Source organism: Sitophilus oryzae, unplaced genomic scaffold (genome assembly GCF_002938485.1).
Source record: "Sitophilus oryzae breed Bouriz unplaced genomic scaffold, Soryzae_2.0 scaffold_358_pilon_pilon, whole genome shotgun sequence".
NCBI lineage: Eukaryota > Metazoa > Arthropoda > Insecta > Coleoptera > Curculionidae > Sitophilus > Sitophilus oryzae.
The window spans coordinates 874607-888866 of NW_022146927.1; the positions used below are offsets into that span (position 1 = coordinate 874607).

Genomic DNA, 14260 nt, shown 5'->3' on the forward strand with positions numbered 1-14260 from the left:
TTATTATTTGTACAAAACACAAAAAAATATTAGAATTAGAGCTTAAATTATTAATTTTGTGTCAATGTTAGTACCAGATTTAGTAGGCACTGTTGTATATAAAATTCGGATTTCTAGCAAAGATTTTTTCAGTAGTATTCACAAAAATGGCTTTAAAACAACTCTTCCCCATAGTCTTGGTATGAAAAACCCCAACTAAAAATATTTACAGCTTTTTTATTTAATGTTTTTATTTCTTTTATATTAACTTAGATATGTTTTATTATTTGTGGTACAAATCTTTTTCAAGTTGCCAAAGCTGAATGTGCATCCAAAGGCATTGTCTGTCTGAATGAAACCACTTACCAGACTTGCTGGTGGGTACTATTCATCGAAGTCTATGGAGACGAGGTAACTTGTGAAGATGGTACTGTTTGTGATGAGACATATGGAACTGACAAGTAAGTACTTAAAAAAATATTTTTAAAATAGCCATCATCATTTCCAGCTCAATCAATCATTTCATATTATGGGATAGCTTCCCTTATACAGGGTGTCCCAATATTCCGTGGACATAGAACTACCACGTATTTTTGGAATCAAAATAAGTTCAATGGATATGTTACGCACAATACTCGAATTCGGGTAATGCCCGAAAAAATGCACAGAACTAGGTATTGCGCATTACAAAATAGTCAAAACTAGTATTGTGCATTTTGAATTGCGCAAAACTAGTTTGGTGCATTTCAAAATGTCTAATACTAGTTTTGCTTGTCCTATTTGATCAATAACGCCGTAACACAAAGGATGGATTGTTTATGAATGTGTTTGATTCAAATATGATTAAAATGACAATAAAATACTTAAAGAAATAAAACTTTATTCATAAATATTTTATAAATGGATAAATACATAATAATATAGTAGTACGAGATACATAATAATATAGTAGTACTCTTTTTTCTTGATTTTTGTGAAAGTCAAATGTTAAAGCACTTGGCAAAACATAGACACCCAAAATCGCATTCAAATGTTGTTTTTTTGTAAAGTTTGATGCCTTCTAGCGGACAAACGAAGCACTTTTGTATAGAGGTAAATTATGTCCAATGACCTTATTTTGATTCCAAAAATACTTAGTAGTTATTATACGCCCACGAAATATTAGGACACCCTGTGTATCATCTCTAGTTGAATAGACTATAACCACAATAACTAGGTATGTCCAGGGTGGTCGAAATTGGTCTGTTTTAACAGAGAAAACCTATTTCCTGACAAAACCTATTTCCAGACCACCCCGTACATTTAAAAATATATTTATTTTATTTTTAGTTGTGTTTCAACGACAACTTCAACCAGTACTACCGAGTCAACTTCAACCAGTACTACGGAAAGCTCAACTACATCGTCGACAACTAGTAGTACAACGGAGAGTACGACAAGTTCGACTACTGCCAGTACTACATCAACTACAGAATCCTCAACAACTAGTACGACTCCCAGTACAACCACGTCAACTACAGAATCGAGTACGACATCGAGTACCACACCTAGTACTACAAGCACAACCGAATCTACAACTGACTGTAAGTACTAAAAAAATGAGGTAAATTTTACCCAATTTAATTTGTAAATGTAATATTTTTTTAGCATCTACTACAAGTAGTACTACGAGTTCAACATCTACAAGTACTTCGTCTACAACAACAGGTTTGAATGAAAAATAATAATAAAAATACTGTATGAGTAAAAATGGACGATAAAGAGGGCCGGGGAATGTTTATTATACAGGGTGTTTCTTAAGTTTACGAAAAAAAAGTTATAAATATGGGATCTAACGTACTTCCTGAGTGCTATAAAAATAACTTATTTTATTTTTTGTTTTTCTACAGTGACAGCTCCTTCAACTTGTGACACAGATGGGGAAAAATGGCCAGGCAATGAATGCTACGAGTACTACGAGTGTTACTTGGCTCTATGGAACTACTATGTGGTAGCGGCAAACTGTACTTCCGGTGAATCGTATGACAGTTCAACTGAAAGTTGCGTGACTGATGATAGTTGTACATACTAAAAACAAACTGTATAAAGCCTGATATTTGTTGAAATAAAGAATTTTGAACATTAGCAAAATAACTATATAGATAATTTGCCTTAATCCAAGTCTAATAGCATCCTTTACAAGTTTTTGTCATTAACTAGCCAAAGTGTTAAATAAGTACTAATTATTAATTCCTCATCAAAAAATATATAAAAAAAATCTTATAAACATGGATGTAGAGGAAATGTATCGTTTTAAAGTTATGTCAGGATGTTAAAACTTTTAAAAATAGGTCTATTGTAATTAACTAAAACACCATTGTTTTTTCTTATTTGCTGTTGGTAGCACTGACGATCAGTGTTATAAATTTTAATAAAATTCAATAATAAATTAGATTAAATAAATAATTTATTAATTGTGATTAATAAAATTGCGTATTTATCTCATTAATAAAATCGAAATAGACAGAATATCAAGTTACAACTTTTAATCGGCATTAAATAGTCTAAAAGCTAGCAACGTTTTCGAGAAAGTATTTTAAGACGCTCTTTGATATATCTTTTACTATGCTCTTTGGAACAGCATGCGGCCTGTCTAGCTGCCGATACCCGTTGCGTTCACTACTGCACATCGGAAGAAGATCCTATATTTTTTATTAATTTAGTCCTATAAATTCTAGTACTGAATATAAATCGAACATGTCTCCATAGCGCAGTACGTAGAGTTTCCGACCACGAACCGATGATTCACAGTTCGAATCCGGGTCAGGGCAAAGATATTTTTTTCTGCATCCTGCATACGTGGCCAGCCCATCTTAAGCGAGATTTAGTAATCATGACTTTAGCGCTCTCGCAGCTTGCTTTTTTAAGGACTGATACGTTTGAAACATGGTGGTACCATTTGATAGCTAGCTACGAAACAAAGCAGAGTCGTGCCTATGTTGGTTAAAAATAAATCTTAGATTTACGTGAGGAATCCTCCCCACGAGAGATGGCACATGTTTTTATAAACACCCTGTATACATCAATATATAGAACAAGATTAATAATATAAGGATCATATTATATATGTATTAAAGTTCTTCGGCGGTGGACAAAATTCATAGAGAATAAAAATTAAAAAAACGCTCATAAAATCATACAAAAAAAAACCGATAGTACTTACGTTAAATTCCAGAGAAATAATACATCCCAAATCCCAATACAAAAGTTCCATTAGCACAAGTGAGAGCACTTTTTAAATAAACGCACGGTATAAAATGTCACGTATTTAAACATAAAAATACACAAAATAATACGAATATTTTGTAAAACTTATCAACAAAACAAGAAAGATACATTTTTCTGTCTTTAGACCGTGTTTTTTTTTCTGTTGTTTTGACAGGAAAAGTTATCCATGGCCAACTTTTGAAAATTTCTCAAGCGCGCTGTGAGAAGGAAAGACTAGGAATGGGCTTTTTCTCCGATATATCGATAGTTACCGCTATTTTTATTTAGGCTTCTCTCACAGTAATTATAATACGCGCGAATTAAAAGAACGCTCAAAACCGCTCGAAATTGTAATCGTGCGTATACAGGGTTCGGCAATAGTGCGTCGGGCATCTGTAGCTCCTACAATAAAAAAACTTTTTAAAATTTAAAATTTTGTGTAAGTTCACACCTAAAGCAGGGCGTTTTTTAGGACAATATTTTAACTTCTACAGGGTGGGTCAAAAAAGTGAGTGAATCGGGATGTTTTTTTTTAAATAGAACATCTTGTATATTATTGCATTTTTGGCTCCCTTTCTGATCACTTTACATAATCCTAAGATATTATTAAATATGTTTTGATAGTTTCAGAAATACTAATGAATAAAAAAATCAGCTTTTTTAAAAAAAATTATTAGAAATACACAAAATGTCCTGAAATCAAAACTGTACTAGGTATTTACTATAGTTGGTCTGTACTTATTTTGCTATAAATATCGTATTCTTAAACTATACAGGGCGTTCATAATTATATGCTAAACTTTCTAAAATATCAAATACTTACCTTTTCTTTGTTTTTTTAATGGAACACTGTGTATATCATTCCTTTGCTAGATGGAGAATAAAAAATTAAAATTTTGATAGATACATAAATTAAAAACACAATACAATGCAATAAACAAAAGTCTTTATTGTAATCGTTACTTCTTAAAAATTAAAAATACATTATTTTGTACAGTTTTATTAATTTATTCATAGTAGAAAAAGTATACCTAGCTTATAATCTTTCCCAAAAATGTTACTGTTCACTGCTGTTCCGTGTCTCAGGCCATATAAAGGGAAAACCAACGCAAAATAAAACTCTTGGCGGCTTATGGACTCGTTATAGGACATGCTTTATTTATATTATGTACACGGTCACTTATAAGAACGTCCTCTGTATAGTATGACAGTCATTGGAAAACTTAGATAGTGTAAACGTCAACTTATTTCAATACAGGTCTATCAGATTTTGTAAAAAAAATTCTTAAGTAATTGCAAATGTTTTAACTGGTTCTACAGAACTGATGTAAACACACAAATATGCATCATATATGGGTAATACAGGAAGTGGCAACATCGCAAGGCTTCGATATACCATCGAGAAATTTCAAGAGAACAAACCTGCGGCACTAAAAAGTTTTAAAAATTTCCCCGAAAATGTACAAATAAATATAAAATTTCAACAATTTTTTATAGCCAAAATAAACTCATAGGCGTGCCCCCCCCCCATCTATTAAACACTTTTTTTTATTATTACAGATTACAGTAAATTCATTTCAATATATTATTTGTGATTTTTACTTAGAAAAAAAGTGATAGACCCAAACAAAAAAAAATTACATCGCAGCACTATTTTTTAATATTTATTTCTGATACTTCAAAGACAAAAAAAATCTAGCCCAAGATTTCTGAAACACACTGTCCAAGAAGAACCAAACTTAACAGGCCAGCCTGAAAACACACATCCTAACGCGTCTTTATATTATAGAAAAATAACTTTTCATCATATATATCTTAAACGTACTAAGACAATAATAATAATTATTGTAAAGAAATAAAAAACAAAAAAAGACTCTTTACAGGAACCTAGAACAACTGTCTGTCCACACAGGCCGGAACTAACCTCACATTTATCTAAAAAAATAACGTCTCAAAAAAACATATACAAGTAAAAAGTATATAGACGAAAAGAAAAATTAACTTAAAACGTCTAGTAATAAAAATACAGAGAAGAAAATAAATACAAAACCGTCGTGTTTTTTTTTCAAAAAAATTACATAAATAAAAGGTTGAATTAGTTCCTTTCTACCGGAGGAGATCTAAAAGTAGTTCGTTTAAACCCTAACTCAAACTCACACAGTATCACTTCTCGTCGTCGTCGTTTCTGATTCGTTCCCTCAATCTTTTGGCGGGAGGCTCGTCCTCTTCGTTAACCTCTAGTCCGGGGACGTGGATTTTCGTGTCTGACGCTTCGGAAGGCTTAAAAAACAACAAAAAATCAAAAATATACTCGTAACAAGGAAGTAGTTCAAATGAACAAATTAAAAAAAACCTCTATTGGCTATATTTAAATTTTACTGGTCCACAAATTCTGTAAAGATAAAATAAGGTCATTTTAAAAAGTAGTCCGAATGAACATCCCTGTTTTTGCCTTAAACTTCTTGAAAAGTGTTAGAAATAATATACTTAAAAACCAAAAAATATATTTTTAACTAGGAAGTAGGTCAAATAAACAAATTAAAAAAATCGCGTATTGGCTAGATATAAATTTTAATGTTACTTTAAAAAATAGTTCGAATAAATATCCTCGTTTTTGCCATAAAATTCTGGAAAAATGTGTTTGGCAACATGAAATTAAAACGCGTCGTTTCTATATCGAATAGTTCAAACATACATGTACGTCCGTTCCCAACGGTCCGCAACCTTCCACCACTTTCTGGATGAACTTGGGCTTTTTCGGTTTCTCCTTGTTCTCGTTATTGAGCATGCTCAAAGTGAGAGTCTGTTTCTTGTTGGGCTGGTACTGGAGCTCGGGGGGTAGGAACACTCGGTTGTTTTGGAAGTTCTTTTGGGGCACGAAGAGCATGGTGGGCACCCTGGTCTCGCTGGGGAAGTCTTTCAGCTCGTAGCTGGTGGATTTGGTGAGGAGGAGGCCTGTGGTCAGATCGCACAAGGCCCACAATTTCTGTAAGGAGTCAAAATGGCGCTTTTTAAAAAGTAGTTCGAATAAACATCTCAGTTTCTCCTTAAATTTCTTGAAGGGTCTGTTTAGTAACATATTTATTTATACATATCAAAAACCTGTACCAAACAATGTACTGCTAATAAGTAGTTCAAATAAACAAATTAAAAAATCGTGTAATTTAGATTTAAATTTAACAGACCTACAACTCCTGTAAAAAGTTAAAATATCGTTACTTAAAACTTTAAAAAAATGTAGTCTTTTAGCAAGTAGTTCAAGCGATCAGATCGACTTACGTAGTTCAAATGATCGTCGTCGGGTCTGACGGCGTCTTTGTGGTTTTTCATCTTCTCTATCAGCGTTTTGTAAAATCCGTAACTGAAGTAATCGTTTTTCGTCACCAGGGGCTCCAAAATAAACCAGAGACACTGCTGTGCTATTGTCAATTCAGATAGATTGTCCCACCTAGAAAAAAATAGTTATAAGTATTTTAACAAAAAAATTTACAGTTTTTTTTATCATACCTTGTGAGTCTTGGTTCGTGTGCTAATACCGGTATGGCAAAAACCAACATGTAATCAGGTAAAATATGTGGTAGCTGTGACATAGCCCTACTATCTGAGTTATTACCTCCCATCGTTATTGTTTTTACATAGTCTCTTCTCCTAAAAAAAATATGTTTTAATTAAAAATAGCCCCCTGCTTAAAATATAGTAATTAATAACCGAATTTTTACCTGTTTATATCATTGATCATATAATTCTTAATGATGGTTCTCAATCTGTTTTCTGGTTCTCTACCTGCTAGGGCGTAATATCCCATAAAATCTAGGGGAAGGCACTTACTGGGCAAACCTAAAAAAAAAACATTTTAACAAAACGGTTCATTTGAACTACCACTCGGGGTTACCTTTATTCAATCCTTTGTGTAGTTTTGTAGCGAAGATTTCTCGTACTTGTTTCACCTCGTCGCACATCAACTGAGACAAATTATAAAATTGTTCCGCTGTGTATTGGTCACCTACACCTTTCTGTTCACAAACCTGCCAAAAAGAAGAAAAAAACTCTCAAAATATCTTTATATTTTAGCACAAAATACCTACCTTTAACATAGCACAACCTGCGGCTAGCCTTAGCCACGACATCTCGGCCTTAGACAGTCTACCGCTTTGCAATAAATCTCCTTTATGTAAAATGAACGCGTTCAGCATTCTGAAAGTTTTCTGTGCTGAGGCAGTGTCCTGTTTCAGTCCCAGCAACCATCTGGCCATGGCCTTGAGTCCCTCCACTTTACACCTAGTGTCTTCTGGCAGTTTTTCCTCTGGACACCAGGAGTCGCTGTCGCTGATACCGTAAATGGGTTCCTTGCTCTCCCTTGCGTCTTTTACTAACAATTCTTTAACGATCTGTGGGTAAAATCATCAAAAATGAGAGTAGTTCAAATGACCCAACTTTAAAGAGGCCTTAGCCTGTATATACTTGATGGATTATTTTCAGAAATAAAAAATAAGTCAATAAACGCCGAAAAATGTAAGTAGTTCAAACGACTCAAACTTTAAAACGGTTCTTACCTTTCTAGAAACGATATTTTTGATAGGTACTTTGTACTTTTCCGGAAATGTGAAAGCTATGTGGCCCAGTGATACTATAGCCGTTCTGTAATGAGGTGATTCAGGTATCAGATTCTCCTTTATTGATTCCAGGATCTGAGCAAATAGTTCGTCGTGTAAGGGAGGCATATTTTTGTGGATACAATGAATGGCACCCTTGGCTTGTTTGGGCGTGCCTGTACAGGCCAGTTCCTTGCAAATGGGAGCTAAGTTATTCATCAGATGGGGAAATTGGTCGTCTGGAAAAAAATATAAAGATTAGTTCAAACGTACCGGGAGTAGTTCAAACGAACAACTATAAAAAACGTGTCTAGCGGTTAAACGGTCTAATTTCCGAAGTAGTTCGAATGTACTTACATAAACACTTGTATTTGCCCAGGAAAGTGAGCACGTTCAAAACCAACGGCGCTACGTTTTGATCGTCCAGACGCAACAGATCCATAAGATCCTCCAAAATGTCCGAATGATGGAAATGGGAGGGAAACACCACACTCAGCATGACCAGGAGTTTCAAACCTCGGTCTCCAGCAGTGGCTGGATGCAAACCAATTTCTTCTATCGAGTTTCCTCCTCTTAAACAATCTTCCACGTATCTGTTGGCAAAATAAGAGCGACAGTAGTTCAAAAATACCGTAATAGTAGTAAAACATATGTCATTTTCCTACCTGATCAATATTCCTAAAGCTTCGTGATCGATCATAACTGAGCTGATCCTCTCCAAAAGCATTTTAACCATATTGTAATACAGATTGGTCATGACAGGCGATCCTAGCTTCTTCAAAACAGCTGCAGTAGCTTCTGAACATTCCTTGCAGCCAACTGACGGCCTGGTAACTGTCTCGAATTTTTCCAACAACTCTGGATCCTTTCTTTGGTTATTTAAAATAAAAATTAACGTTATTTTTTGGAATTAGACGTTTTCAAAAAATATAGGAAGATCGATAAAAGTATGAGTCGTGCACGTGATGAAAATATTTGACGAATGCACCTCGCAATGTTGCCACGGCTACTTTTTTTTACTTTGACTTTTGACAAGTGTGAAACTTTGTAATTTTATAACCGATTTTTCACTTCAGTTTTAAACACAATTTGGTAAGAGTTACGTTAGGATGTCTTAGACGTGCACGACTACTTTTATTGGTTTCTCTATAGTTACTTACTTCAAATGGAAGCTGAATTTGGTCAAAAATTCAAGGGCCTTGACTGGTTCGGGCAAACACCTAGATAACGCTTGTAGTTTGTTAGATATTTCCCTTTGTATTTCTGGCTGGTTTGGGTTAACGATAGCTTTTCTATGCAGTTCTAGCCATTCCAAAACCTGTGATTTTCCAGAAAAAAAAGATATTACTTCATTGCCAGAAAAAAAGTGTTATTAAAGCTTCGCCTACACATAACGTTTACCAAAAAAACGTAAACCAAACAGATTTTTAGATATTGTGAGTGATAGGATCGTTGGAGGACTACTAAAGTTACAATTTAAAATTATCTGCAAAAGGTACAGAGTGTCCCAAATAAATAAAAAATACAGGGTGTTTTATCAAATAAAACACCCTGTATATTATTACATGTTTAGTTTCTACGATTAAAATAAAGGTAAATTTGATTAAGGTTTACCGCACTTTAATCTTACCGTTTATTAAATATTTACGATTTTGTGAAAATGCATTAACAATTTTAATGATTCATTTTTCTAGGCGTATTTAAGTTTTTAAAACCAAATATTGTACTGAAGTTTTCTTATTTACTAAATATTGTGTTGCAATAATAAAACTAAAGCTAACTTATAAAGAATGTCTAAAAATTTATTTAAAATAATTACTACCTTTAAACGACAATAACTTGTTAAAATTTAAATAGAACACCCTGTATATTTTACGTGAATCAGATGCACAATTTAATTGTCTATCGAATTGTATTATTGCATTTTTAACCTGTCTCTTCAAGTTTTCGTAGAAAATGCATTTTCTTATAATTTAGACCTTATTTATAAATATACCCATGGAATATTGATATTTTATTATATTTTTAAAAAGTCACAAATTTAAATTCGTCTTACCTGACAGATAAAACTTTATGTGTAGACAAGACTGTAAGCAATGGAATCTTTGTGAATCAAAATAACATAAAAAAAAACAATATTTTTTCTTTTACTTACCAATTTTCTGACGCACAACTGATTTTTCTGAAGCTCCATAAACGCTTTTGTGGCATGCTCATCAACAGTACCCAACAAATGGTACAGTTTTTTCATTCTTTCTGCAGGCGATAGCTGATATGGTACCAAACATGTATTGAGCAACCTAGAAAAAACTTTTAAAAAAAAATCCCTTAAAAAAATAATATAAAAACCTTTCAACTAGGAGCCTATCTTCCATGCCTGCCATGTAATATCCATGTAAAATCTTATCTTTGATCCATGTAACAGCTTTTTTTGTCGCATTGGGCACGTCGGGATCGCTGAGATGTTTTTTATAAATCAAAGCCAAGCCTGACATTGCTTCTTTGCGAATTTTGAATTTTTTATCCAAGGTTCGTTCTTTAACAAATTCTAGTAGATCTTCAGAGTCTGAGACTACTTGAAAATCGTTCCTGGCAGTTGTTACAATCGACATAACCACCTAGTAATAATACAAATAAAATATTTAAAAAAAAATTAATATATAATTTTTTTTCTATTCACAGGACCCCTAACAATTCTTACCTGATATCTAACATTCTCGTCAGAGTCATGCTGTCTCATTTTCAGAGTTTCTGTAATATCTTTACGCAAATCGGGATGGTTCAAGAGGAAATGCATAGAATACTGTACGCATTTTGTTCTTATAGTCACAGAAATATCATTAAATCTTCCTAAAAACGCTCTCCACAAAGGTCCATGCTTCCGAGGCAAGTCTGAGTCCTTCTCACTAAACATCTTAGCCAGCAAAGCTACAGCAGCCAATCTTTCGTTCTCTTGGGAACTTTTTAGCTTGCACTCCAATTGTGGCAACACGGCAACCAAAATTTGGGGACAAATATGGTTCAGTTCGTAGATCAGGTCATATACTTTGCCTGCAATCTTCAGATTCTGGTCTTCCTTGCCTAGAATCACTACTTGATTGAAGAAAGCTTGTATGTAAGGCTCTAAAGTTTCTGATGTTTTCACTATCAACTCTTTGGCAAGGAAATAAGCGTTTTTTTGCTGAGATTTGTTTGGTTCTACTATGTTCATTAGGATTAAGTCCAAGAGATCATTACCAACCTAGAAAAAAAAAGAGTGCGAAAGTTTAAAGATTATGAATAAGTTTTCCCAATTTTATTTGACAAAAAAATGTATTTTAAACTTTTTAAGGAACGCCTTAAAATGAATCAAACTGTTTGTTTTAATAGTTTTTATATGAATTTGTTTTTGAATTATGAGAGACAAAAATACTAAATTTGACAAAAATTAAAAATAATCTGGTCTGGGCCAAACAAACGTAACAGAGATCTTCTGTAGAGATCTGTCAAAAATATCCCAAGTTATATTCTCACACAAGGGGTTTCAAAGAACATGCTTCTGAAACACCCTGTATATCCGATAAATTCTATAATTTCTATTTGATAAATTAAATATGTTTTCCTGGGGAACCAGCCATATCAGAAGGTTCTAAAGTTAGTGTAACTGATAGTAATAAATATGAAGATATGTATACCCATATCAAAGTTAATAAAATAATGTAATAGTCTGTGTAGTGTACTTTAAACGTTATTTCTTTTTCATTTTAATTAAAGATAAAATATAATTTATACGTAAAAACAATACTAATTTTACCAAATAATAAAATTTAAAATAATATATATACAGGATGTCCCAGACTGAGCGTGCGTTAGAAGTTTCTAGACAACTATAATATCTAGATCGGAGATTTTTTGCACATTATTGTTTCACAATGAGATATATCGATTAAAAATATTTTCAATTTGACGACACTTGTTGACAGCAACTTTTTTTATTTTAAATGGGTACCCCTTTATTTTATTACATACTTATATTCTCTGTAAAGTTTTATGAATTTTGATATTAAACTCTCTATACCTAACATTAACTTAATCCAGTAAAATTGTATCGCCGTATAGAGAGTTAAAATAAAAAAATTACGGGCAAGCTGATTTTTTCAGAGTTTGTCAGCGACTGTCTTCTGAGTGTAAAATTAACAAAACCGGAAATTTTTCCCTTGCGGTTTTTGAACAATAGGGGTGGTTTTTTTAAAACTGTACTACAACAAAATAATTAGACGCAAATTGTACATAAGAACATTCTCTATAAGTTCGCCTAATGAATTTTTTTATAAGTCTATTATTTCCGGACTTAGCGGCCGTTTCATGAACCCTTTGGGGTGGTTTTCAAAAAGTTTGTTTTACAGCAAATTGACCCGTATGAAAGTTGTTCATAATAAATGGACAAGCAACTTTTCCTCATGAATTTTTTTTTGTAGCTTGATTATTTTTGGCGATAAATGAAATTCACTTAAATTAACTAATTATATATTTTTTCTTGCATTTTTGCTTTTATTTACTACTTGTCAAAGATTAGATGTCAAAGAATTTAGATAATTGACGTCAATTTGATTTACCAGATTTACCTGCTTCAGTAGCTTATCGGATGTTTGTGTTAATAAATAATTATTATAACTTATCTATTTTTATTAGAATTATATATTTTTGTAACAATTTTAATAACTACCAACATTTATTCACAACGTCAAATAAAACAACATATTGAGTCTACTCCACGTCTACCCTACATCATAGTTTTATATTTTTTAAATAAAATTAGAACGGCACTGATAAACTGGAATTTAAGTCGGCCATATTTGAGGCCCATCGCGGTGGACCTAAGATTTTTGATATGTTCCTTCCTTAGTCTTCTTATTCAAAGTTTGAAATAGATAGCCACATGTCTTCTCTTTATGTCACAGTGGCTGTGGTAATCACTAAATTTGACGTTTTGCTATAGACATTTTTTTTGACAGGCGGTTTTTTTCCTCCAAAAATTTTAAATATCTTTTCTCCCAAAAAAAGTTAATGTTATACTATTATGTTGCATAAAATTTTACAGAGAATTTAAGTATAGGGGGTATCCATTTAAAATAAGAAGTATTTCCGGAAGTGGCGCCATATTGAAAATATTTTTAATTCACAGATCTCATTGTGAGACAATGATGTTCAAAAAATCTCCGATCTGGCTATTGTAGTTCCCTAGAAACTTCTAACGGACACTCAGCCTGGGACACCCTGTATATCATGTGATATATTTAGGTATATAAATATCATGATACTTTCAAACCCTGATAACAAAAATAATATAATAACTTACCATGTCACTTTCCGTAATCAGTGGACATAGAACATCCAACATGAAACTCTTCACTCTACCCGAGTGTTCATCATTGACTATGTCAAACATCAAACCAAACAGCGCACAGAATATTTCCTGACAGTCTTGCAAGTCGAAACACATGTTAAACGACTTGACATAAGCTAAATTCTCTAATAGATAAAAATATCTACAAACAAAAACAGTTATAAATTATATTAATTCACTTTTAATCAGTACCTTTTGAATGCTGGATCTTTGGGATCTTTTAAACCCGACAACTGCGTGATTAGAAAGAGAAAAATAGTTTTAACTTGCTCGGGATCCTGATAGGGAGCCTCTGGAGCATAAACTCGTAATACATCGGCTATACAACATGCTAAAAACAAAATTAACCGAATTATACGATTAGGGAGAAGTATAAAGAGGGATATATACCTATAAGCAACTGTACATCTTTAGATGGATGTCCTAAGAACTGTTCTTCGGCTAGATGAAGACTGAGAGGTACATACTGTTTGTATGCCCCATCATCTTGTCCCATCGCTTGCAGGGTATGGGCTAACGTTTTTAAACGTCTTATTAGTTCATCAGGCCCTTGATCATCGCTGATGGGTCGGCACCCGGGAGGATACACTATCTCCGTCATAGTTTAATCTTACTAGAATTAAATAAACAATCAAACTAAAACAATCCTATCATAGTACACCTCAAATTCCGTTGAAATAATGCCAAACCATTTAAAAGATCGTAACTACTCTTCTAAGAACGGATTCGTGGATAATGTAGCGTAAAAACATCCAAAAATCCGAGGAATACAATAGATAAACTTTACATCGTTTACCTGAGCATCAAACGTAACACAGTGCTTGAAATGTTGAGGTAGGACTGTCCAGATAAGACACAAATCGGTACAGTTCGAAACCAGAGTCTTTCGCCACTAAAACACCATCAAATTTGTCGAAAAGTTTTTCTATTTGTTGCGGCAATATTGCTAGAAAATTAACATTTTTCCGCTAAAAAACAGGGACGCGAACATCACTCCAAAAGTCGACAGTTACCAATGGCACGAAGTTAGTTACGAATTCAATATGACAAACGACAG

At 33.2% G+C, this 14260-nt stretch overlaps 2 protein-coding genes across 2 annotated transcripts; one reads left to right on the plus strand and one right to left on the minus strand.

Moving 5' to 3' along the window:
- The first annotated feature begins 47 nt into the window (after positions 1-47).
- On the plus strand, positions 48-2112 carry LOC115884946 (integumentary mucin C.1-like). The gene is made up of 5 exons (XM_030903667.1): positions 48-179; positions 253-440; positions 1309-1562; positions 1627-1686; positions 1869-2112. Exons 1-5 carry the CDS (start codon positions 147-149, stop codon positions 2048-2050), a joined length of 717 nt encoding a protein of 238 aa, XP_030759527.1. The 5' UTR covers positions 48-146; the 3' UTR covers positions 2051-2112.
- Positions 2113-4154: 2042 nt separating this feature from the next.
- Positions 4155-14227, minus strand: LOC115884952 (sister chromatid cohesion protein PDS5 homolog B). The gene is made up of 18 exons (XM_030903671.1): positions 14000-14227; positions 13594-13816; positions 13396-13534; positions 13156-13345; positions 10519-11058; positions 10167-10435; positions 9973-10117; positions 8978-9135; positions 8483-8686; positions 8175-8410; positions 7779-8056; positions 7311-7613; positions 7118-7250; positions 6945-7062; positions 6733-6873; positions 6505-6673; positions 5921-6211; positions 4155-5505 (listed from the first exon to the last, which is right to left on the minus strand). Exons 2-18 carry the CDS (start codon positions 13802-13804, stop codon positions 5389-5391), a joined length of 3642 nt encoding a protein of 1213 aa, XP_030759531.1. The 5' UTR covers positions 13805-13816; positions 14000-14227; the 3' UTR covers positions 4155-5388.
- Positions 14228-14260: the final 33 nt, after the last annotated feature.

Coding starts and splice junctions, on each gene's coding strand:
- LOC115884946 (XM_030903667.1), top strand. CDS start 147: ATGGCTTTAAAACAACTCTTCCCCATAGTCTTG. Junction 180..252: donor AACTCTTCCCCATAGTCTTG/GTATGAAAAACC, acceptor ATATTAACTTAG/ATATGTTTTATTATTTGTGG. Junction 441..1,308: donor GAGACATATGGAACTGACAA/GTAAGTACTTAA, acceptor TTTTATTTTTAG/TTGTGTTTCAACGACAACTT.
- LOC115884952 (XM_030903671.1), bottom strand. CDS start 13,804: ATGACGGAGATAGTGTATCCTCCCGGGTGCCGACCCATCAGCGATGAT. Junction 8,411..8,482: donor GCTTTAGGAATATTGATCAG/GTAGGAAAATGA, acceptor TTTTGCCAACAG/ATACGTGGAAGATTGTTTAA. Junction 7,063..7,117: donor ACACAAAGGATTGAATAAAG/GTAACCCCGAGT, acceptor TTTTTTTTTTAG/GTTTGCCCAGTAAGTGCCTT.